Source organism: Podarcis erhardii, assembly GCF_964252035.2.
Source record: "Podarcis erhardii genome assembly, chromosome: 8".
NCBI lineage: Eukaryota > Metazoa > Chordata > Lepidosauria > Squamata > Lacertidae > Podarcis > Podarcis erhardii.
The window spans coordinates 30,698,243-30,722,152 of NC_138499.1; the positions used below are offsets into that span (position 1 = coordinate 30,698,243).

At 42.6% G+C, this 23,910-nt stretch overlaps 2 protein-coding genes across 3 annotated transcripts in view; both read left to right on the forward strand.

The window, feature by feature from the left end:
- Positions 1-5,789, forward strand: part of LOC309348977 (tumor protein D52-like) — a 35,210-nt gene extending 29,421 nt beyond the window's left edge. The window contains exons 5-7 of one of the 2 annotated variants that reach the window (XM_081874815.1): positions 1,850-1,891; positions 2,839-2,887; positions 4,269-5,789. In XM_081874815.1, the coding sequence (XP_081730941.1) occupies positions 1,850-1,891; positions 2,839-2,887; positions 4,269-4,385 (208 nt within the window). In that variant the 3' untranslated portion in view covers positions 4,386-5,789. The remainder of the gene's footprint in view (positions 1-1,849; positions 1,892-2,838; positions 2,888-4,268) is intronic. The other variant, XM_081874816.1, reaches the window with a different exon arrangement.
- A 6,105-nt stretch (positions 5,790-11,894) lies between these two features.
- The window catches only part of MRPS28 (mitochondrial ribosomal protein S28), a 31,732-nt gene continuing 19,716 nt past the window's right edge, over positions 11,895-23,910 (forward strand). Inside the window, exons 1-2 of the mRNA XM_081874864.1 lie at positions 11,895-12,194; positions 18,486-18,667. Coding sequence (XP_081730990.1) covers positions 12,060-12,194; positions 18,486-18,667 — 317 coding nt within the window. The 5' untranslated portion in view covers positions 11,895-12,059. The remainder of the gene's footprint in view (positions 12,195-18,485; positions 18,668-23,910) is intronic.

Consider the following 23,910-nt stretch of genomic DNA (forward strand, 5'->3'; position numbering starts at 1 on the left):
GAGCTATGCCCCCTTGGGGTGTGCTGTAGCTGCAGTAAGCATTTCAAGAAGGATAGCTTGTCTTTTAACACCTGGTACAAATCCCAGCCCTAAGCAAGTGGAAAGTGTGCTGTATTTTTTCCAGTTCTGTTGTCAATAATTGTGCAGCACTTTTGAGGGAAATTGGATCTGTGACAATATAGGTCAAGGGGATGCAGGGATAGCAGCAGAACTGGGGCTGCTACCCGACAACCTTGAGGCTGCTTCATCGCCAAAGAGCAGAACAGCTGGAAAATCAGGAAGAGGAAAACAGAAAAGAGCTTATGTGTGAGAGAAAGTAGCAACGAAGATGATAGGGCAAGAAAGTGAATAGATGTTAAAAGGTGAAAATGAGAGGTTAAGCCAGGCATAGGCAAACTCGGCCCTCCAGATGTTTTGGGACTGCAACTCCCATCATCCCTAGCTAACAGGACCAGTGGTCAGGGATGATGGGAGTTGTAGTCCCAAAACATCTGGAGGACTGAGTTTGCCTATGCCTGGGTTAAGCACTGATGCGCCTGGGGGGAAATGATTTGGTGAGTTAGGGGTGCATGTTCACACATGCACCTTGACTCACTTTTGGGGTATATGTGGTGGTATGAATGCCAGCTTCCTATTATGTAGGTGGTGGGGTTTTGGTTCTCTATGCCCAAGCATTCAGAGGAGCTGTTAGCAGTCTTCACAAGGCTAAAAAAAAAATCAGATGTTAAAATATGACCCAGTTACTTAAACTCCATGGTAGAAGACAACCTACAGTGTCTTTGTACACTGTACCTACATGGTTTGTATCCCGCTAAATCATACTCTTTGAGCAGACCCATTGAAATCAGTTCAGAAGTTAATCATGACTTAGTTGGACTCAACCCTATGTAGCTAGTAGTTGGCAGACTAATTGGTGTTGCCCAAACTGTATATAGAAATAGTTTATATAGGAACATAATTGAAACATTCGGACCAGCTTAAGTGAGAACCATTTTTGCTTTTTCTCTAGATGGAAAGCGTTTCTGTAGAACAACCTGTCCCTTGCTATGAACTGATGGCTTTCTATAGCTTTGTTTTAGCTTCCTGATCATCTGGAACATGTCATAAAACTGACTTGTTTAACAACCGCATCACTAAATCTGGATAGGCTTGGCAGCATCTAACGGCCTATAAAGTAACAGCTCACCATAACAGTGTAGTGACTGCCCCAAGGCATTATCTACTCCTGTGTTGCTGAAGGAACAAGCATTATTAGTATACAGAAAGCTATTGTGATCCACTGTATAGTTATTGATAGTCCAGATCCGATTCTTCCTTGCACTTTTCCAGGCTGGGTGAACAGATAAAATAATAGGTGCCTGGTATATCCTGTAGGATGGTTGTGAGGATGAACATAAATATACTATAAAGAACATGAACATAAAGTGCTAATATAAAAAGAGGAGTGGTTTTTGGCAGAAGCTGATTGGCCCCATTCTGAAAACACATTGATATTGACTAATATGCTGAATCATGTTTATATCCCTAGGTTAAGGTTTTAAAATTCTGGGTGTGCTTACTCCTGAAGTTTACACCCATCTGATTAATCTGTAATGTTTGGCATTCTTGACTAAATCTGATCAGTTACCTTAAGAACCACCCTGTGGAGTTTGTTTACTAACCTAGCATGATGTGCTTATATGTTGCTACTGCTTCCCTCTTTGTGGTGCATGGTGACAGATTTGCATGCCTGTTTTGAGTGTGTTGGATAAATATTCTGATAATGTTTTGCTACACGAAATGGCAGGGACATGGCACACGTCTCCTCATAATCTGATTGATTCTCCTTTCTTTTAACGCTGCCGTGTAGTATACGTTGTCTACAACATTCAATTAGCATGCCTGCTATGAGGTAATGTATGTAATTGCATTAAGTTTCCGTTCCTATTCTCATGTAAGCAGGGACAAATAATATTGATTGCTGCAAATGCATATTTAAAACAGGTAAGGGTGTATTTGACTTGCCCCATATAGAGTGTTTGAGTAATGCCATTTTGTATTGAAGCAGGAACATACCCTGCGTTGTTACCACTGATTCTGTGGACTTCTGTTAGAGTAAGGAAGGTGGGAAAGGAGATGATAGATAGATGATAGATGATAGATAGATAGATAGATAGATAGATAGATAGTTTCATTTGACCTATGTGCTTCTGCATAACTGCAAATACCAGCTGTGGAGAACATCACACAGTATCGTATGTGACGCATAGCATCGTATATGATGTCTGTTGTAGGGGGTGGAGAAACAAACCTAAATAAAACAAAGGAATAATTGGGAGCTTTAAAGTGTGCTGCCTATGGCTTCTTGGCAAATGGGGTTTTCATTTGGTGTATTATATATTTGGTGCCAAATGCAAGGTGGGATAGGCTACACTCCAGCGTTCAACTGATTGGTGCTGACTGAAGCTCTTACTAAGATCAGCTGCACAGAACTTTCTTTGCAGCCCAGTTTGAGGTTAAGCTGGTCTGTAAACGGAAATGTTTAATCTGACAACAGATGATTGAGGTGGGTGGCCCAACTTGTCTGGCAAGTGCCCCCAGGGAGCGTGTGTGTCAGAATCTGGCCCACTGGCCAGATCTAGTTCCCCCTCCCCTGGCGTATAGGATTGGGCTGGAAAATAATGAAATATAAAAAAGGAAATTGTATAATTGGAATCTTGCAGGCTACTGACTGGCACCATAGCTGCATCTTAAAAGTACTGTTCTGCTCTTCAATTTTTTCTTTAAGTGGTTGGCCATTGCATATACATTTTCTAAGGCCAAACAAGAAATGTAACTCTTGTTTTCTTTCCTGAATAGAAATTCCCCAACATTCAAGTCCTTTGAAGAAAAAGTGGAAAACTTAAAGGTAAATCTAACGACAAACTTCATTCTTAAAATAAAATTTAAAAATTAGCTGAGATTTCTAAGAATACTTGATCTGTAGGTATTCTGCTTCCTTGGAACAATGGAGAACATTTAACTACTATGGTGTCTACTAGCAGTACCACACTGTTGGGAACTAAATAAAGCTTAACTTCTGCATTGTTGGAAGAGAAAACAGAGGACAGGTTATTGGTTCTTAAGGGGACCAGAATGAAGTGTGCTCAGTAAAAACAGCCTGAGAAATGCATTAGCAGGACAGTGTTAGTTTCCCTCTTTCTCTCCCCATATACCAATTTGAAGCACAGTTGAAACTCTCAGGAAGTCAAACTTGCATTGAATTAGGACATTAGCTTATGCAATGCCTTGTGTGCCCTACACCCTGAGGATATGCTTAAGGTAGGCTACTAAAATTATAACTGATTTATATAAATTTTGTACACCCGTAATATCATTATTATTATGTGCCTTTTAAAAGAACTCATGAAAGCAAAGAAAATAAATCTTACTGGGCAGCATTTTAGCTACTGACCTTACTGGATTTTTTTTTTAGTATGTCTGTCCAGGTGTAGCATTTCTGCAACCATAATTATGCAAATTGGCATAACCATCTTTCTACCTTATCTATAAGGCACAGAGATGGTTGTTTTAACATGTTGCACGTCAAATTGGGGATTACATCATTTACCATATTTTTCGCTCTATAAGACGCACCAGACCACAAGACGCACCTAGTTTTGGGAGGAGGAAAACAAGAAAAAAAATATTCTGAATCTCAGAAGCCAGAAGAGCAAGAGGGATCGCTGTGCAGTGAAAGCAGCAATCCCTCTTGCTGTTCTGGCTTCTGGGATAGCTGCGCAGCCTGCATTCGCTCCATAAGACGCACACACATTTCCCCTTACTTTTTAGGAGGGAAAAAGTGAGTCTTATAGAGCAAAAAATACGGTATCTACCTCTGGTATTTTACTACAAAGTTTCCTCTACTATTGCTGCAGCTAAACTTAATCTGTATGCTAAGATGCTCATGTGTACACACTTTATTCAGTTGTATCAGCCTGTTTTCTGAAAGCTCAGAACTGAGACTGTTCCCAATAGAAATACATAATGGATTTTAAATTGCCCCATTAATTACTGCATGAAGAACAACATTATTCTGTATTCAGGCTTCTGCTTTGGACATTGGGAGAAGGAAGTTTCATAATTGTGAGACAGCTATGGGAAGCACCTGGGTTCCCTTGCTGTCTAAACTTGGATTGCACAGAGAGACAGAGAGAAATAATATTTGGGTATATAGCCATAGGCTGTTAACTATAATTGCAGTTTAACTTCTAAAGAGTGTAATCTGAAGTCTCTAAATCTCTCTTCAGTATAAGGTTGGGGGAACCAAGCCTGCTGGGGGTGACTTTGGAGAGGTCTTGAACTCTGCTGCCAATGCCAGTGCCACAGAAGCTACTACAAAGCAGACTGAAGAGGAGACTCAATGATTGTCCTGCCTTCCTTGTGCTACCCACTGCCAGATGCTGCAAGCAAATGCTGAAGCACAACACCTCTGCTGTAGACTCTTCCAGGATGTCCTTCTGTTTAGCACTTAGCTTTATAGCTGTTCAATGTAAATCGTTTCTATAGGTTCAGAGTATTTTTGAAACCGTAAAATACACTCTTGCCTATGTTATCTGTGGGATGGGGAATTTTTATGCATTTTGAGTATTTAAAAAGATTTATTTCTGGTCCAAAGAAATCATTAAGGTTTTACAAAAGGTTTAGAAATGGGAAACTGTATATGATGGATGCTGGGACGAATAGCGGTTGCTTCATGCCATGTCTCTTCATACTTAATTCACTGCCAAAACCTTTGAAAACTTCATTGTTGTTTTAAGTGTGTACCTTTAACTGGTTTTGTTGCAAGAGGTTCCACAGGCAGAATAAGTTTGCTTTGATATTGCAATGTTAAGTTATCAGTGTACGTGTTGTGGTCTTGGTAAGTGGACACTGAAAGTAGGGCAATTCCAACAAACATTCACTATTTTTATGGTTTCCCTAAAAAAAATAAAAATCCTGATAGTAAACTTCACTGAACTGAACTGAACTAGCAGAGATGACGTTTTCTCCTGGGTATTAGAAGTTGACTTCCAAAATGTAAAATGAGGCAGGCTGTTAACATAAATTATATAGGCTGAAAGCCTACTGCAAAGGGAGTGGTTTAGAGGCACCATACTTATAAAAATAAAATGGTTGCTCCCTTCCGCTTGCTAGTTGATGAAAAGGAACATTCGACTAAAAGTCCATGTTATTTCTGCTGCTTATAACACTCCTCCCTCTCAATCAATCAATAAATTAAGTGTATGGTACCAACAGTGCAAAGTCGGCTATGCATTTCCATTTGAGGGAAATGCACATTGGAATGTAGGCAATATAGACCCAAGCTCTGAATTGGCTGCAGTGGAAGATTGGAATAAGATAAAGTGGGCAATCTCACAGCCTGGAAATACAAAAATGAGCATGGTCAACTCTTTCTATGCTTAAAAATGTTCTCTTAACTAAAACCTGTTGCTGATCTTGTAAAAAGACTTGGCTTCCTAGAAGCTAAATACACTCTCACCTTGTATGTATACTATGTGCCTGCATTAGACAAATTTCTGGCACACTGTAAGGTTATATTTAGGAGAAGTGTTTTGCCACATTAATCACAAAGCTTGAAATGAACTAGAACACATTCTTAAAAGGTGCATTGCAACTTAGGCTTCATCTTTATAGCTGCACCAGAGCTGCCACAAATAATGCCTATTAAGCAATTTTGCTGTATTTGACAGCGTTCTGTAGCATTTCAGATTTAGCCTCAATACTTGATTACTTGTTAAAATAAAAGCATTGTCTTCTCAAATGTAAAATGCTACTTTGAGTTGGCTTGTCTTTTAAACAAGGTTATCCTTTTCAAATGAAGATCTCAATTAGAGCTTCTAAATATGCATTTGAGAGAGCACCTCCCTTCTAGATGGGGTTGGAGGAGGAGCGAGCATTTTGCTCACTGATGCAACCTGGGCACCCAGATATTGTTTTAGGTGCTGTTTTAGATGCTGTTTTAGGTCATATTCTCAAAAATCATGTCTGGACATCAGTTTCCGTTTGGATCCATTTTCAGTTTCAAAGAATGGTCATATACAAAGTAAGTACTGGAATTCCAGGATTTGATTGGGAGAAAAAAGTCCAGAGAATTGGGTGTCAAGCTTTGGGTCTTGATTGTTATTGAGTGTTGTTATACTTACCTGTCCCCCACCTAAAACGCTTACTCTGTCTCCAAAAATATTTAGGTCTTACACACTGTTTTAAATATAAGGAACTTAATCATATGCGGGTGGCGCTGTGGTCTAAACCACAGAGCCTAGGGCTTGCCAATCAGAAGGTTGGCAGTTCGAATCCCCACAATGGGGTGAGCTCCCGTTATTTGGTCCCAGCTCCTGCCAATCTAGCAGTTCAAAAGCATGTCAAAGTGCAAGTCGATAAATAGGTACCACTCTGGCGGGAAGGTAAACAGCGTTTCTATGCGCTGCTCTGGTTCACCAGAAGTAGCTTAGTCATGCTGGCCACATGACCTGGAAGCTGTCTGCGGACAAACACCGGCTCCCTCGGCCTATAGAGCAAGATGAGCGCGCAACCCCAGAGTCGGCGACTAGAGCTATCAGTCAGGAGTACCTTTACCTTTTAATCATACCTAAAATAGGCTAGTCTCACAGTAGCCACAAGGTGGAAGCACTTGAACAAACTATTTTAAATGAAGATATTGAGATAAACCATTATATTTACAACAGCAAGAGGGCGTTTTGTTTTCTAAACTTTTGAAAAAGTAATGTGTCAGACAGGTTTATGTCTTGTGCTGAAACCAACCAAGCATCTACTTCTGTTACTTTAATATCCCAATTTTTCGGTAACAGAAGGATCACAAGTACAGTACATAACTATAGTCCCCTACAGTCTTGCTCTGCTAGTGCCATAGGGTTAGACGCCTGTGCACAAATTCTTGGGAATCAACAATTTCTCCCCCCCCCCCATTTTTGTCTTGACGTTAGTCCTGTTTAATAAAACAGTATCAGGGCAATGGAAAATAGCAAACATAATACAATTCAAAGTGGTGTGATTCATTATACTTAAACTATGATTAACATTCAGTGCAGTGCACCAACCTATATCACCTGCTTATATAAAGTATTTGACACTGTTCTTCAAAAGTTGACTTAGAACTTACCTAGATTTCAAATTCATGTGGTAGACCCTAGTACAGTGGAACCTTGGGTTACAGATGCTTCAGGTTACAGATCTGCTAACCCAGAAATAGTACCTCGGGTTAAGAACTTTGCTTCAGGATGAGAACAGGTTCTCCAATATTGTGCTGCATTTTGGAGAAGACTAAAACAGAGTAGCGGGAGGCCCCATTAGCTAAAGTTGTACCTCAGGTTAAGAACAGTTTCAGGTTAAGAACGGACCTCCGGAACGAATTAAGTTCTTAACCCGAGGTACCACTGTAATTCATTGTTGTTGGACTACAACTCCCATTATCCCAGACCATTGTCCATGTTGGGTAGGATTGATGTGAGGTGTAGAATCATAGAGTTGGAAGAGACCACAAGGGCCATCGAGTCCAACCCCCTGCCAAGCAGGAAACACCATCAGAGCACTCCTGACATATGGTTGTCAAGCCTCTGCTTAAAGACCTCCAAAGAAGGAGACTCCACCACACTCCTTGGCAGCAAATTCCACTGTTGAACAGCTCTTACTGTCAGGAAGTTCTTCCTAATGTTTAGGTGGAATCTTATTTCTTGTAGTTTGGATCCATTGCTCCGTGTCCGCTTCTCTGGAGCAGCAGAAAACAACCTTTCTCCCTCTATGTGACATCCTTTTATATATTTGAACATGGCTATCATATCACCCCTTAACCTCCTCTTCTCCAGGCTAAACATGCCCAGCTCCCTTAGCCGTTCCTCATAAGGCATCGTTTCAGGCCTTTGACCATTTTGGTTGCCCTCCTCTGGATATGTTCCAATTTGTCAGTGTCCTTCTTGAACTGTGGTGCCCAGAACTGGACACAGTACTCCAGGTGAGGTCTGACCAGAGCAGAATACAGTGGCACTATTACTTCCCTTGATCTAGATGCTATACTCCTATTGATGCAGCTCAGAATTGCATTGGCTTTTTTAGCTGCCGCGTCACACTGTTGGCTCATGTCAAGTTTGTGGTCAACCAAGACTCCTAGATCCTTTTCACATGTACTGCTCTCAAGCCAGGTGTCACCCATCTTGTATTTGTGCCTCTCATTTTTTTTGCCCAAGTGCAATACTTTACATTTCTCCCTATTAAAATTCATCTTGTTTGTTTTGGCCCAGTTCTCTAATCTGTCAAGGTCGTTTTGAAGTGTGATCCTGTCCTCTGGGGTGTTAGCCACCCCTCCCAGTTTGGTGTCATCTGCAAATTTGATCAGGATGCCCTTGAGTCCATCATCCAAGTCGTTGATAAAGATGTTGAATAAGACCGGGCCCAAGACAGAACCCTGTGGCACCCCACTAGTCACTCTTCTCCAGGATGAAGAGGAACCATTGATGAGCACCCTTTGGGTTCGGTCAGTCAGCCAGTTACAAATCCACTGAGTGGTAGCATAGTCAAGACCGCATTTTACCAGCTTCTTTACAAGAATATCATGGGGCACCTTGTCAAATGCCTTGCTGAAATCAAGGTAGGCTACATCCACTGCGTTCCCTTCATCTACCAGGCTTGTAATTCTGTCAAAAAACGAGATCAGGTTAGTCTGACATGACTTATTTTTCAGAAATCCATGCTGACTATTGGTGATCACAGCATTCCTTTCTAGGTGCTCACAGACTGTTTGCTTAATGATCTGCTCCAGAATCTTCCCTGGTATTGATGTCAGACTGACTGGGCGGTAATTATTTGGGTCCTCTCTTTTCCCCTTTTTCAAAATAGGGACAACATTTGCCCTCCTCCAGTCTGCCGGGACTTCGCCTGTTCTCCAGGAATTCTCAAAGATGACTGCCAGTGGTTCTGAGATCACATCTGCCAGTTCTTTTAATACTCTTGGATGCAGTTCATCTGGCCCTGGAGACTTGAATACATCTAAACTAGCCAAGTATTCTTGTACTATCTCCTTAGTTATTCTGGGCTGTGTTTCCTCTGCTGAATCATTTGCTCCAAATTCTTCAGGTCGGGCATTGTTTTCTTTATCGGAGAAGACTGAGGCAAAGAAGGCATTGAGGAGTTCAGCCCTTTCTGTGTCCCCTGTTTGCATTTCACCATCTTCTCCTCTGAGTGACCCCACTGTTTCTTTGTTCTTCCTTTTGCTACGAACATACCCATAAAAGCCTTTTTTGTTGTTTTTAACCTCTCTAGCAAGCCTGAGTTCATTCTGTGCTTTAGCTTTTCTGACTTTGTGTCTACACGTGCTGGCTATTTGTTTGAATTCCTCTTTGGTGGTTTTCCCCCTTTTCCATTTTTTGTACACATCCTTTTTTAATCTTAACTCAGTTAAAAGTTCTTTAGATAGCCACCCTGGCTTCTTTATGCACCTTCCATGTTTCCGTCTCATTGGTATTGCCTGAAGTTGTGCTTTTACTATCTCCCTCTTAACAAACTCTCAGCCATCATGAACTCCCTTTCCTTTTAGTATTACTGTCCATGGGATCTCACCCAGCACTTCCCTAAGTTTTATGAAGTCAGCTTTCTTAAAGTCAAGAAATTGAGTCCTAGTATGCTTGGCTGCTCCTTTCCGCTGTATAGTAAACTTCAAAAGAGCATGATCACTCGCGCCTCATGATCCTTCCACTTCTACCCCACTAACCAGGTCATCAACATTGGTTAGGACCAGATCTAAAATGGCTGTTCCTTTTGTTGCTTCTCCCACTTTCTGGACAATGAAGTTGTCTGTAAGGCCAGTGAGGAATCTGTTTGACCTTATGCACATGCAGGACCGTAGGTTAATTACCTCTGCATTATAGTAACTAACAGAGCCATACTTGGGGCCATTTGTGATAGTTACCCACCCTTCCCCTACTTCCTCTGGCACATGCCCCCCTCTGGCCTTAGAGAGGAGTGGTGATGTCTCTCAAGTAACGCTGGGTTTTGGAGCACAACATGCGCAATATGCACAACAAATCTATCTCTGTTTTAGTCTTCTCCAAAATGCAGCACAATATTGGAGAACCTGTTTCGGTTCAGGGGCCATTACCAGAGGCCTGGGGTATATGCTCATGGCAACCTGATCTATAGAGGCTGGTCAAAAGCTATATACAAAACTGAGCATACCATTGGGCAGACTGAAGCAGGCATATTGTTTGTAAGGAGATTTCTTCTTCTTGGTATGCTACTGCTGGTTTAACAGTGACAAGACTCCACATCTTGCCTGCCTGGCTCAAGAGGGTCATAAAAAGGAGCAAGCTGGGTTAGGCCAATGGCCCATTAGTCCAGCAATTCTTTCTCGCAATGGCCAGCCAGATGCCTATGGGAAGCTTTCAAACAGGACCTGTGTGCAATAGCACTCTCCCCACTTGCCATTCCCAGCAATTGTTCTCCACCAATCTAGCAGCAACAAAACAAAGTAACTCAGGTGAAGGAGCTATAACCACGGCCAGTAGGAGAAGTGGATGAGTAAGAGTGGCAGTGGTGGTGAAATCTCTTGTGCTAGCCCTGATCTCAGCCTCATGTACCTCATAATGTTGCCTCAGGAGAGTGAGGAAAATTCTCAGGGAAGATTCACACCCTGGCCGGCTCTTTCTTGATCTCCTGCCCTCAGGCAGAAGATATAGAAGCATGATTAGTCACACCAACAGGGTAAAGAACAGCTTCTATCTGTGGGTGTTAGGCTGCTGAATGAAAAGATAACAACAGGGCAACTGACTTTCAGGTAAACGAGGGGAATTAAGGCTAAGAGAACCGAGGGGGGGGCGTGCTTGTGTAATCTCACTGTGTACAAGTTGTACAATGACAATAAAGCATTTCAATAAGCTTGTCATGAGAATAAAGGGGGACAGACTCGGGGATGGTACCTTAAGCTTCTTGAAAAGGTGGAATATACATACTAGTAAGTGGCTTCATTGGGCCTAATGTTTGTAGACTAGAGTCGTACCTTGGTTCTTGGAACGCTTTGGTACTCATCCGTTTTGGCTCCTGAACGCCACAAACTCGGAAGCAAGTGTTCCGGTTTGCAAATGTTCTTTGGAAGCCGAATGTCCGACACGTCTTCTGATTGAGTGCAGGAAGCTCCTGCAGCCAATCGGAAGCTCCACCTTGGTTTTCGAACATTTTCAGAAGTCAAACGTTTGAGAACCAAGGTACGACTATTGGTATAATTTTACTGCTATTTTAAGAAGCATTAGAATGATTTTACATTGTGGGATATAGGACAAAATAAAATAAAAAAGACAGTAGCTCTGCATAGTCTCCATTTTCTCTATACCCTGTCATAGGTGAGATCTGCAACAAAATGTTGCAGTGTGGGGATGCTCCTGTGTGGAGCTTCAGGCCCTGTTCCAGGATTCTCCAAACCTCACTTTGCCCTCTTCTTCCTTCCACCCTTGGTCAGCATCTACAGTGAGCTATTCTGGGATCCAACCCCCGCCCCCGTCCTCGGCCCCACCCCTTTTTTTTTTTCTTTTCCATTTCTGCTCTTAAGTTCCAGAGGTTGCTCCTTCCTCCCTCGTGTCTGTCTATATAAGGATCTACATTCTACAATGTCTAAATGGCCCATTAAGTAACTGGTAGCTACAGCTCCCATAAGTAAATAAGCAAGCTTGCTCTTCTGGCTTAAGCGCATGCGCGGTTCTCTCTCAACAGGCTGTCGGCGTTCACAAAGCCAAGACACTTAAGCTCCTTTCCGCATCGCGAGCGTGGTCGGCCACGTGACGAGATGATGCCTGGCGTGATTTCTCCTCAAGGGAAGGGGCGGGCGTCAACGGCCGTCGCTGACGCGCGGGTTGGTTGCTACGGAACTTCATTCGGGCGGAACTGCAGTGAGAAGGGTTGTGCCTCCCTAGGCTACTTCCGGCGTGAGGCCCAGATACGTTTAAGCCTTTCTGCCTCTCGGGGCGGGCTTTGAGAAGGGACCGTTTCCGGCGCAGGAGGAGCTTGGCTGACTGGAAAGCGTGTGGCAGGTGTTTGCCATGGCGGCGGCCGTTATCGTCGCGAGACACCTGAGAGCCTCTTTGTTAGAGGCGCGAGTCCTCTGCGGGGCTACAGGAACGGCAGTTGGCTGGCGGCGCCAAGGTCTTTCGGGGCCAGGAGGCGGCGGAAGCGAGGTGCGGCGCGTTCGGACGTGCACTCCTTCTTACCCTCCCCCTGCTTCCTTCTAGCATGGCTTGAGTTTGTTCCGGGGCGGAGGGCGACAAACCCGGCCCTGCTAGTGGATGTGTGTCAGTGGATGCCTTTTTGTGTGGGAATCTCCCCTCCCCTCCTCCCAGTCCCTTCTTTGCCTCTCTTTTCCCTCTCGCATTTACTTCTGAGAGGTACTGCCTGGCCACGTGTGTGCGCGTTTACTCGGAAGCCGGTCCCGCAGAATTATATGGAGTAATTAATTACCCCCTGGTAAAATACACAAGAGAGTTGGAGCCTTAGGTTTCCACATTTGCTTGTAGGTAAGCGACAGGGGTGGTGCTGTGGGTTAAACCACAGAGCCTAGGACTTGCCGATCAGAAGGTCAGCGGTTCGAATCCCCGCGACGGGGTAAGCTCCCGTTGCTCGGTCCCTGCTCCTGCCAACCTAGCAGTTCGAAAGCACATCAGAGTGCAAGTAGATAAATAGGTACCGCTGTGGCGGGAAGGTAAACGGCTTTTCAGTGCGCTGCTCTGGTTCGCCAGAAGCGGCTTAGTCATGCTGGCCACATGACCCGGAAGCTGTACACCGGCTCCCTCGGCCAATAAAGCGAGATGAGCACCGCAACCCCAGAGTCGGCCATGGGACCTAATGGTCAGGGGTACATTTACCATTTAAGCTCGTTGAATGTAGCGGGACTGGTTTCCAAGACGGGAAGATCTGAGTCTGTGCATGTTTACTTGGGAGTAAGCCCCGGTTATTGCCCAATGTGGCTTACTCCCAGGTCAGAGTGTACATGGCTGCAGCCTTGGTAGGTAGTGTAAAATAGGGATGAGCAGATTTCAAGCTCGTAGAATCTACTGAATAGATTATTACTAGAATGCTGCTACCCACCAACTGGAGTGGTGGATCTGTGAGACATACACTAATTTGGGCATTTAGATTACTCACATGTAAATTCTGTTTTGTTGTTGTTCAGGTAACCTCCATGAAAAAAGAGTGCTCCGAGCTTCAGACCTCTGTCAAATATGTGGAGGGCTGTAAACAAGATCAAAGTGGTCAGGGCTTGGCAGTGGCCCACCCCCCATCAGCCTGATTGTTTACACACACGCTTAAATAGGTCTTGTGAATTAAATAATTCTGAGCTCAGGAATTTGTTTCGAGGACCAGAACAAAATAGAGCTCACAGGTTTTTTTGGCCGTCGGTTTTTAGTATTCATGATGAAACCAAATAAGTACTCACAATGAAGCCAATTTTTTGGAATACAAGCTCCTTCATTTGGGTACATTTTCTTATACTTTTTTATATAAACAGACAACACCATGGGCAGGATATACATTTTTGTATAAACAGACAAAATAAATAAAAGACTGCATAAGTTTTTGCTTTTGAGACTGCAGTCTTCAAGAATCACCAACACTGAAGTAGGCATAGCGCACAAACTAATCTGAATAAGTGTGCATAGATTCAGCATATAAAACACAGTGAGTATTTGTTTCTAGCTCTTTTTTATCAGCTAATATGCAATATTTAGGATTTAATTAGAAAAGAAAATTATAGAAAGAAAATTTAACACTTAAACTCATAGCTTGAAGTAGGAACAGAGAAATACCCAGTCTGTGTTGGAGTCTTTTTCTCATAGTCTCTTGTTATTTTCTCTTTAGTTCCTCTCAGGAAATAGCACTTTCTAACAATTCTCAGTGGATCATTTTGCACAATCCAGACATGCATTTCATTGGGCAAATACATATTTTTAACCTAGCTTTTAATGGAGTTGTACACAAGACTGAAGGTGGCGCTTGGTCCTGGAAGTCCTTTCCAAGTCACAGCTTGGAATCTTAGGGTATTCAAACAGTTGCAGCCATCCTCAGACGTGTGCTCAAACAAGCATAGCATATGAACCAGGCTATATTTCTGATTGTGACAGCTGGGAAATATGGCTCTGGTCTCGCAGACTGCTGCTAGATATACAATCTGGTTTGTTGCTTTGTACTGAAAAACCGTTGGACCCACTTAAATCTGTAGAAAAGTAATTTTGTGGAGCAGCCCCAAATCTTCTCCAAACAGCTTCTTAATGTGTTAGGGGGGAAAATGTAACTTGGGAAGCTTTTCTTTCCAGAGCTACAAACTAGCTATATTTAATCTCCAGAAGTCTAAGAATGAGGTGAATATTTCTTGGACAAATACATTAACAAAGTACATAAAATATGAGGCCCTGTCTTTAGGTTAAGAAGTGACACACAAGAAAAGAAAGGGGAAGAGGTTAGAGGTATGAGATCAGTTAGAGGGTAATAGATTGGTTAGAGTAGCATGTATGGCATACTTTTCTTTGCATATATCTGGTTTGTGTGAGCTACAGATATGTATAAAAATATACCTTTGCAAAACTTCATTTTATACATGTGTTTATTCTTGCTGTATTACTTGCAAATAACCCCACAAAGGCTACTTCTTCTTTTTTAATGGCAAACTGGGGGCTGGCAGAGGAGGGAGGAAAAACTGCATTTCTATACTAAATGTGCAGGAGGAGGAGGAGGCTCTGTCTTGTAGCAGCCCACTTGATTTCTATGGTGGGAACTGAGAAAGGATGTTTAAATTGTTAGTTAATTGTTAGCACTCCATCTACCCTCTGCTGGCCCACTCATATGCAATTCCTCATCATATTTGGCTATCGGTTAGTGCCTAATATTTATAGTTGCCTTTATTTCTAATTCAAAACTAGTGATTTGTTTGTAAGATGACACACACAAGTGGTATGGTATCTTGGATAAGAATAGTTTGGCTCCAGATTTAGCTGACAAATTATTCTAGGTCAATACTTCACTTAGGTTGCTCCTGCTGTTTGTTTTCTGTCGGCACGCCTAACACATCAGACTGCTATTTTTTAAGCAGTGCTAACAAGGACTAGGAGTGGTTCTCATGTCTCTTACTGGGTTGGGTTGTATCTATGTCTAGTGTTTTCAGCATCTAGGTGATATTTTTGGTTTCATGCTTCAGCAAATGTTCAGATTGTCCATTGTATATTGTTCTTCCGAGTCAGAATGTGTTTGTATTCTCATTACCTTCAGTTCTCACCTTATTAACTTTATTTGCTGTTGGCTTGTGTATACATATAAAATGTACACACACTAATATGTTTATTGACCACCATGTGCCAAATAATGGTACAAAATCTTTTGTCAGATAAACCAAGTAGTTTCTAAGGTAGAAGGAAGTTTCTGTTGTTGCTGATATGTGCTAGCATAGTTATTCTTTTGGTTTTTAAAATTCTGTTTACCCAAATGTTGATGACAGTATTTGAGAGAGGTTGTGTACTTGTAAAGCAGAATAGTGCTAATATATGTTTCCACTTGGCTTGTCACTTAAAGCTTGTTATTCAATTTGTTTGCACTTTTTATACAGTATGCTTATTTTCATTCATTCTATCAATATTATATTAAGTAATATATGAACATTCAAAGTTTGTCTATGTATTTGGTCCAGCCATGCAGACTTAGAACAGGGTTGGCGAACCTTTGGGCCTCCAAATGTTACATATCTTTTACCCATGCTGGTTGGGGATGATTGGAATTGGAGTGTAACAACATCTGGAGGGCCTAAGGTTAGCTACCCGTGGCTTAAAGGGAAAAACTATGTTGTTATCATAAATCCTCTTTTCTTTTCTTGGTTATGGACCGGATTCTAGGACTCAGTTGAGTTGGCATCCTAACCTCAGAGACACTTACTTGGCTTTGTGCATTTGCACCACTAGGATAGCTTTCTTAGAGGGGTGATAACTTTCCTGTTTTCTAGTGGCTTTATTAGCTGCTAGGATGATGCAAATTGGGATGGTTCAGGACAATGTCTCTTGTATGCCATTTTTTTTGTACCATGAATGTCATGAATGATCGCTGTGAAAGTAAGGAAAATATGAATATCTGGATGTCACATCTTCATTCACTGTTAAGGAAACATAAGAACAGCCTTGTAGGATCAGGCCAGTTGCTTGTGTAGCCTAGCATCCTGTTTTCACAGTGGCCATGCAGATGCCTGTGAGAAACTCACAAGCAGGACCATAACATACCATCACTGTCTCTTGTGGGATCGAATTCCATATTTTAACCCTGTGTTGTGTGAAGAAGTACTTTATGTGTCCTATATCTTGAAACATTCAGCTTTACTAGATATCAACAAGTTCTTGTGTTCTTAACCATGCTACTTAAAAATGTTCTAAATTGAAACTCTACACCTGGCAACAGAATTCTGAGGGTAGATTTACATAATTAGCTTTTCTACCATAAGCTGCCCTTTGGCAGTAACTTTATAGCAGCTCCTTGTTTATCTGGCCTTGTGGTAATGCTCAGTTTGATCATATCTTAGTTTAATTGAGCCAAGTGATGAACATTCCTTTTGGTGTGCATACAGACAGGTCCTTTTGCTCCTCCCTTTGTGGCAAGAACACGTAAATCAGGAAGTCTTCAATTAACTATAGTTTTGCCTGTTCTGATCTTTTGAAGTAGCCTACAAGGCTGGGCAGGTGAGCAGTTGCAGAACCTCAGAGAGCTCTGCCTGTGACAGAGGTGGACTGAGACCTTCTGAGCTTTTTCCTTCAGTCCTCTTCTAAGATCCATTCCCTTCATGAGAACTGCAATCTTCACAGCAGGATTAGGGAATATTTGGCCCTTCAGGATACCCAAGGGTTCTCCACCACTGCCTTAGAGGAACGATGTTTCATATGTAGTGCTGCAGCTCAGCTGGTGCAACAGACTTCAGTGTGCAATGCACCCTTCTTTTGTCCCTTCCAGCCTCCTAAGGTAAAGGTAAAGGGACCCCTGACCATTAGGTCCAGTCGTGGCTGACTCTGGGGTTGCGGCGCTCATCTCGCTTTATTGGCTGAGGGAGCCGGCATACAGCTTCCGGGTCATGTGGCCAACATGACTAAGCTGCTTCTGGCGAACCAGAGCACGGCACGGAAACGCCGTTTACCTTCCCGCCGGAGCAGTACCTATTTATCTACTTGCACTTTGACGTGCTTTCGAACTGCTAGGTTGGCAGGAGCTGGGACTGAGCAACGGGAGCTCACCCCGTCGCAGGGATTCGATATGGCAACCTTCTGATCGGCAAGTCCTAGGCTCTGTGGTTTAACCCACAGCGCCACCTGCGTCCCTTTCCAGCCTCCTACATGTCCCCAAAACCAGCTCTGGGAGGTTAGGGACCCTCCAGAGCACATTTAGGAGGCACTAGGCAGGAGGGAGAAGAAGAAGTCACATTAGAGCAGTGGAGCTTTGTGGCACCTAACTATATAGATTTAACCCAAAGTGCCTTCCAATGAGTGCTTCTGCACTCTCTGTCCTGTTGGACCTCCGTGGTGGGTTGGGAGGTCTTTGGTTCTTCAGACCCAGGGAAGAAGGTGCCCATGAGGATTCCATTTCTATCTCCATCAGACCTAGCTCTGTTAGTTCTGGTTTATGTTGCTCCTGCCCCCAGTTCTGGATTTAGTGATCCCCTGAACACCAACATCAGGCTCAGAGTTTGACTACTTAGCTGGTGAATCTGCAGCTCTGTGTTTTGATCGCCACTAGGCTCTGAGGTCATGACAGGTTTCCTGTTTTGCCCATACCAGAGAACTATGGTTAAAAGCTTTGGAACATGCCTGGATAGGAAACCATGATTGGAAGTTGGTTTGATATTCTGGCTTGCTCCCAAGCTGGTTCAAACAAAATAAGTTAGTTTCCTTGCTGACACAGAAGTGAAGGGACTGCATGTGCAACTGAAAGGCTCATTCATATATCAGCCTGTGCTACTTCCTTGATAAGAAGCTTCAGTAGAATCAGTCCCAATCAAGTAAATGTCCTTGGCTGAGGGGTAGCCAATATGGTGCCTTGCAGATGTTATGGGCTAAAACTCCCATTGGCCCCAGCTAGAGTGATCAGTGGTCAGGGGTGATAAGAGTTAATAGTTCACAACATCTAGAAGGCACCTTGGTGGTTATCCCAGCTTATCATTACAGCAGTTGATAGGACTTGCTAGTTTTGACAGCACCGATCACTCATTTGGTGTGAGAGTGGAATTACTCAATCCCAGTCTTTTCTCCACATAGCAGGTTTTAAAAAAGAGCTTCAGTAGTTTTTTGACTCTATATAGGTGGATCATTGAATGTAGGCTATTACTGCCTATTGTTGTCTCTAGATTGGGAATCAAATGATCTAAAACAAAAGTATGCTTATTTAGTGTTTTGTTGAATGAGCTGGTGCACCAAATGTGTAACTAAAAGAAATAATAATATTTTTTTATTTAGGTTCCTTCCAGGAAGGCGGAATCCTTTGCATCCATGTTGAGGCGCTCTCCTTTAATTCAGATGGGACCTTGCAAAGACAAAATTGCCATTGGAGAAATTTTCCACATCACAGAAGATGATCTGTATATAGATTTTGGTGGCAAATTTCATTGTGTATGCAAGCGACCAGAAGTAGATGGCGAGTAAGTAAAATATTCATGATGGAAGTTTAGGGAAGCTTTAATCTTTAACAGACCATTGTATTTTAATATTTTGTTGGAAGCCGCCCAGAGTGGCTGGGGAAACCCAGCCAGATGGGCAGGGTATAAATAATTATTATTATTATTATTATTATTATTATTATTATTATTATATAATATGTGTGATAGAAGTTGAATATTCATGTATATCACGCAAGTTCACCCTCAGATATTGAAACTTCACAATCTCATCATTGGTTTAGATATTGCCTTAAAAGTCTGTTTTTTCTTTTCTTTCCAGCTGCTAAGGGAAGTGACCATAAAAGATACTTTGCATTTAATGTCATAGACAAGCTTCTATGACAGTATAGGAACCTGTTCACCCCTCTGCCTCTTAATGAGGCAGTACAAGTGTATAATTTTTCTCCTGCTTGTCCTGGCTCCAGAATAAGGGAAGGAGCTAAAACAGGCAGCTATGGCTAAAGATTGCTTTTAGTACTTTTAAAATCTGCTCATAGTGTTGCTGGCAATGATCTCCTGCTGCTGTCACACGTGCTCCTGCATTCTAGCAGGAATTGCATGAGGCATCAGATGGGCCTCAGGACACAGAATGGGTGAAGGAACAGGGTAGAGTAGAAAGCAAACTGAGTAAAACAAGTCTTAACAGAAGAGAGAAAAATTATTTTGGAGAGACGCCCTTCCCACAGATCTCTATGTGGTTCATGGGAAGTTAGGGTTTGAGATAGTTCTAGGAATTGAGGTATGGGGAGCAGAAGGGAGATGAGAGCTGGCCGAATTGAAATAACTAGACATGTGGCTCTGGGTCTCTGGTTTTAGATAATTTTGCCATGCAACAGTGGGGTCAGATAAGATTAAAATACAGTGGTACCTCGGGTTAAGTACTTAATTCGTTCCGGAGGTCCGTTCTTAGCCTGAAGCACCACTTTAGCTAATGGGGCCGCCTGCTGCCACTGTGCCGCCGGAGCACGATTTCTGTTCTCATCCTGAAGCAAAGTTCTTAACCCGAGGTACTATTTCTGGGTTAGCAGAGTCTGTAACCTGAATCATATGTAACCTGAACCGTATGTAACCCGAGGTATCACTGTATACATACCAGCTATTTCCCAACACTCCATCACATTCAAAGAGAAAGAGTTACACTTTGAATTCTCATTCCAATGGGTTACTGGGTCTATTTCCTGTGCTTTGTCTGCTAGCTGAGCACATGGCTTGAAGAGTGGGTAACACAGTCCATTTCAGAGGATCTGCACTAATTGCTACAGTCAACTGGAGTAAAGCAGACTTGACTCCCTACACAACCCCACATTGATGGATGAAAGGATGGGAAGCTGGGAGAAGAGTTTCTTATCTTTCTGTCCATCATTGAAGTTGTTGTTGCTATTGGAGGTAGGGAAGGAGAGACTGGGAGTGGTAGACAGGGTTGGTTTGTGAGGTCAGGAGATGAGAAAATAGGAGGGAGAAGGATTGAAACACTCGCCCCTCCCATGTCCCCTAACATGCCTGTGAAACTTTATAATTCTTTAGCTAGTTTACAAGTAGTAACCATGGACTTAAGTGAAATACTTTAAGTTAAATAAATTTGGTTAAACTTCTGTGCAAAAGGTAAGCTATTTAAAGGAAAACTTGTTTCAAAAATAGTCTGTAAACCAGGATTGTAAACTATAACAAAAAGGTTTTGTTGTAACTTGTTCCTTTCCTCACTGGATGGAATTCCTAAGCTTTGTAAAATATGTTAAATAGATGTGCTGACTTACACCCTTGCAAGCTCTTCTCTCTTTAACAATGAATAACCAAAGCTATCTGATTATTAACAGTTTCTTTTTGTGTGTGTTCATTTTTCCTTAACTTCCTCCTCAAAAGAAAAAGTGGTGTGAGTTTCAGTGACTTGAGATGGTTGCTGGCAAATAAAGTATGTAATGCTTACGCTTCTAGCCACAAACAACTGAAATCCCAGAAAGAAATCTTTGACAAGATGGTTTTCCTTGTCCTGTTTCTGTATCATAGAAGTGTATGTGTTTTTAAGAGAATAGCTGCTATTTTATATTTAAAGAAGTTTAAATTCAAAGAGGGTAGTATTTTAGAGCTGCTGTTACACATTCACCATAGCTCTTAGTCTAAACAATGCATGTGGTGCCAGTATGTCTACTGTCAAGCAATAGACAGCTTTTCTTTTTTTTACAGCACTCACACATAGTAGCTGTGTGATTGCAGGCTGAATTTATGCATTCTTCCAGCAAATAACTCCCCAACTTTATTTATAGTAGTATATACTTTGGAAATTATAACTCTTTATCTACTGTGGACATCATATTATTCGCTTAGTTGCCTTACAGTGTACTTTTTGTTTTGCCACCCACTTTGTTGTTCTGAAGAAGTTATTTTCAGCCGCAAACTGAGGTGCTGCTTTCTGTGGCTCGGTATTCCACAAAAACACTGTTGCCCAAATTGCTGAGACCATGAATCTGTACCCATTTTTGGAGTATGTCTTTGTTTAGCGCTGTAGACAATTAAGCATTAGCTAGCAGAATTTACATCTTGGAGCCAGTGTGCAAGTCATTGCAAAACATAATCCATCAGTATTGTCATTGTACTTGAGGGTCTACTCAGTTTTTTCTAAATGAACTCGTATCCTTTGCTTGCACATGTAGATGGGTTAACATAAGGATCACCAGAGCCACATGCACTGTTGAACTGAACTAAACGTTAACCAGTTCATGGCGGCTCAATAACTTTGGCAACTCCCTAAAATATTTCTTTTCAGGAGAACTTTGGCATCCCAGCTGGGACAGTGGCTAGGAATATATCTCTTCCCTTGTGCCACCTTTTTCCTATTGCCTCTAGAGGCTGTACAGGCTGGGACAAAGGTGGTGCTTCTATCAGTGGTGAATAGAACTTCCTGGTTTCCTGCCCTTGCCAGGTCGAGGACATCTGAGCAGAAAGATAGGGATAGGGTCACTGGATTTATGTAGCCATTTCTCTCTTCCCCCGCCCCTGCTTCACACCTTCTCCCCTGTAGAAAATAAAGAGAAAGAGAGAGATTATGGTGGCATGGATAGAAATAAGGAATTTCCTTGTTTACTTGGCTCTGGCTGTATGTGACCTCCAACCAATTCCCTTTGAGGAACCTTAATAACAGAGTTTCAGTGAAGCAGCATTAAAAATGGGGTCCAGAGAGCCAGTACTAACCAGAGAATAACTCATAATCATAGGCTGCTCTAAAAGAAGAGTCTTTAAGTGCTGGTGGAACACAAAGTGGAAGATGATCAAACCTCTTGGGACAGCAAGTTCCACATATGGGGTGCTGCAACAAAGCAATCATTTTTGCATGTTGCCACCAAACATGCCTCAGAAATGGAGAAGGCCTCATGTTTTCTGGTTCCGCATTTGCTTTTTAAAAATTGGGAGAAAGGGGTTCTGGGCTTTGAGGGCTGGTTAGCTGCTTGACTCTCCCTTGCCCACCTACTCACCTACCAAGGCACTGTTCCTGCTCAGGTGAAGAGGCCTCCCATGTCCAACTTTGGGAAGGAGGCAGCAAGTCTCCAGAATCCTGTCAGAGCATCACGTCTCCTTCCCTAAGTTGGGCAAACACTTTCTGAGTTTGGGAAAGGAGGTGCAATGCTCTGATGTGGTCCAAGAGCCTTCCCACCTCCTTGTCCCCCCCCCCCAAATGTGGCGGTACTGCTTACCATTGTGTAGTGCCAGAAAAAAAGCACTGGCTGTGACTCTACTATCAGTGTAGTCTGAAGCATTTCTACTCAGAAATAATTCAGTAGGACTAACTCCCAGGTAAGTGGGTTAGGATTGCAACCTTTGTGCACTTTTAACACTCGACGTCCCAGGCCACTTGTATTCTTTTAGAAGTTGCAGTTCTCAGATGTCTAACAAAGCAATAATGTACCGAGGCACCAGGATTGACTAGAAAGAGGAAAAAATCACAAAAGTGAATCTCAAGCTCACATCCTAGTGGTAGAAGTTGTTCCAAGTCCCTGCTGCTGGATCTTCAGGGGAAGAGCAGAGGTGCTGTGGGAGTAATTAAGGTGGGAGAGAGTCAACTGGTGACTTTAGGCTTCTCATTTGACCTTGTCATGTGCACATGGATATTCTGTTGGCTGCAGAAGAGAGTGCAGCGCCATTCTTCCTCCTTCACTTCCTAGGCTCTTTAGCCCCCATTGAGCCGGGAACAGTGGCTGAGGACAAAAGCTGTATACACTGTACAAACAGAGCACCAAAGCAGCAGTACACTGACTCATTCTTCGCTCTGTGTGAGAACTGAGGGGGACTCTATTCACTTCCTTTGTGCTGGTGTCTGTCAACAGCGCTGTTTGAGGCAAGGCCTATTGTGCTGGCCAATGTTTCTTATTGACCCAAGTCTGTGCCTGCAATGTTCCCAGGGTCGAAGTTGCGAGTGAGAGAATGTTTGAAAAGGGGTAATCATAGGGTAAATGCATTTTGCTGCATTGTCATCTGACCTATTAAATCTAAACTGTGGTCTTTGTTAATGCAAACAGGTAATTATGTAGTCACAGCTGCAGCTATTGACATCTGGTTACCGCCCTAAGGGGGGAAAATAGGTGGTTTTCTCTACAGTGTCTAGGTCCTTGAAAGCTTGACTTTAATGATATTAAGTGGAAGTAGAGGATGGATTAGTGAGACTGACAGGTCAACAAGGTAGATACTTTTATACATGTAAGGGGGGAAAGCTGTGATATGAACTTCTTCATCCTACCTGTTTCAGCATTTTCCCATTGCTGTACATTTGGCTGTTTTGTATTTCCCGATCTAGTTTCTCAGTGACTGTGAGCCAAGTTTGGGGAGTACATTTTGTATCTTGCCTTCCTGCCTCTTTTCATATTCTAATACCATTGTCACTTTCTTTCTCATAACTGACTTACTGCTGTGGCACATATGTATGTTATACCATCCCTCTAGGCTGAGCTGCTAGGAGCTCAATATTTATAGCATTATTATGCGTAAGTTTAAATCCTTAAGTGGTAAGTGTGCTAGGGTGGTAATAGCATTCCTGGCAATAAATTATTTTTATTGCAGCTGCCTTGCTTTCAGCATAAAAAAGGTTGACATTCATGGTACCAGTTGAAAATCCTCCAATGTAAAAGCCTGTTTCCAGTGTATTTTCCAGGGAATTTTGAAGGCAGATGTTTTGAAAGTCACTATTCTCCTCAGGGCCCAATAATGTTTGTTGCAAGTTTGGTGATGAACTTGAATTT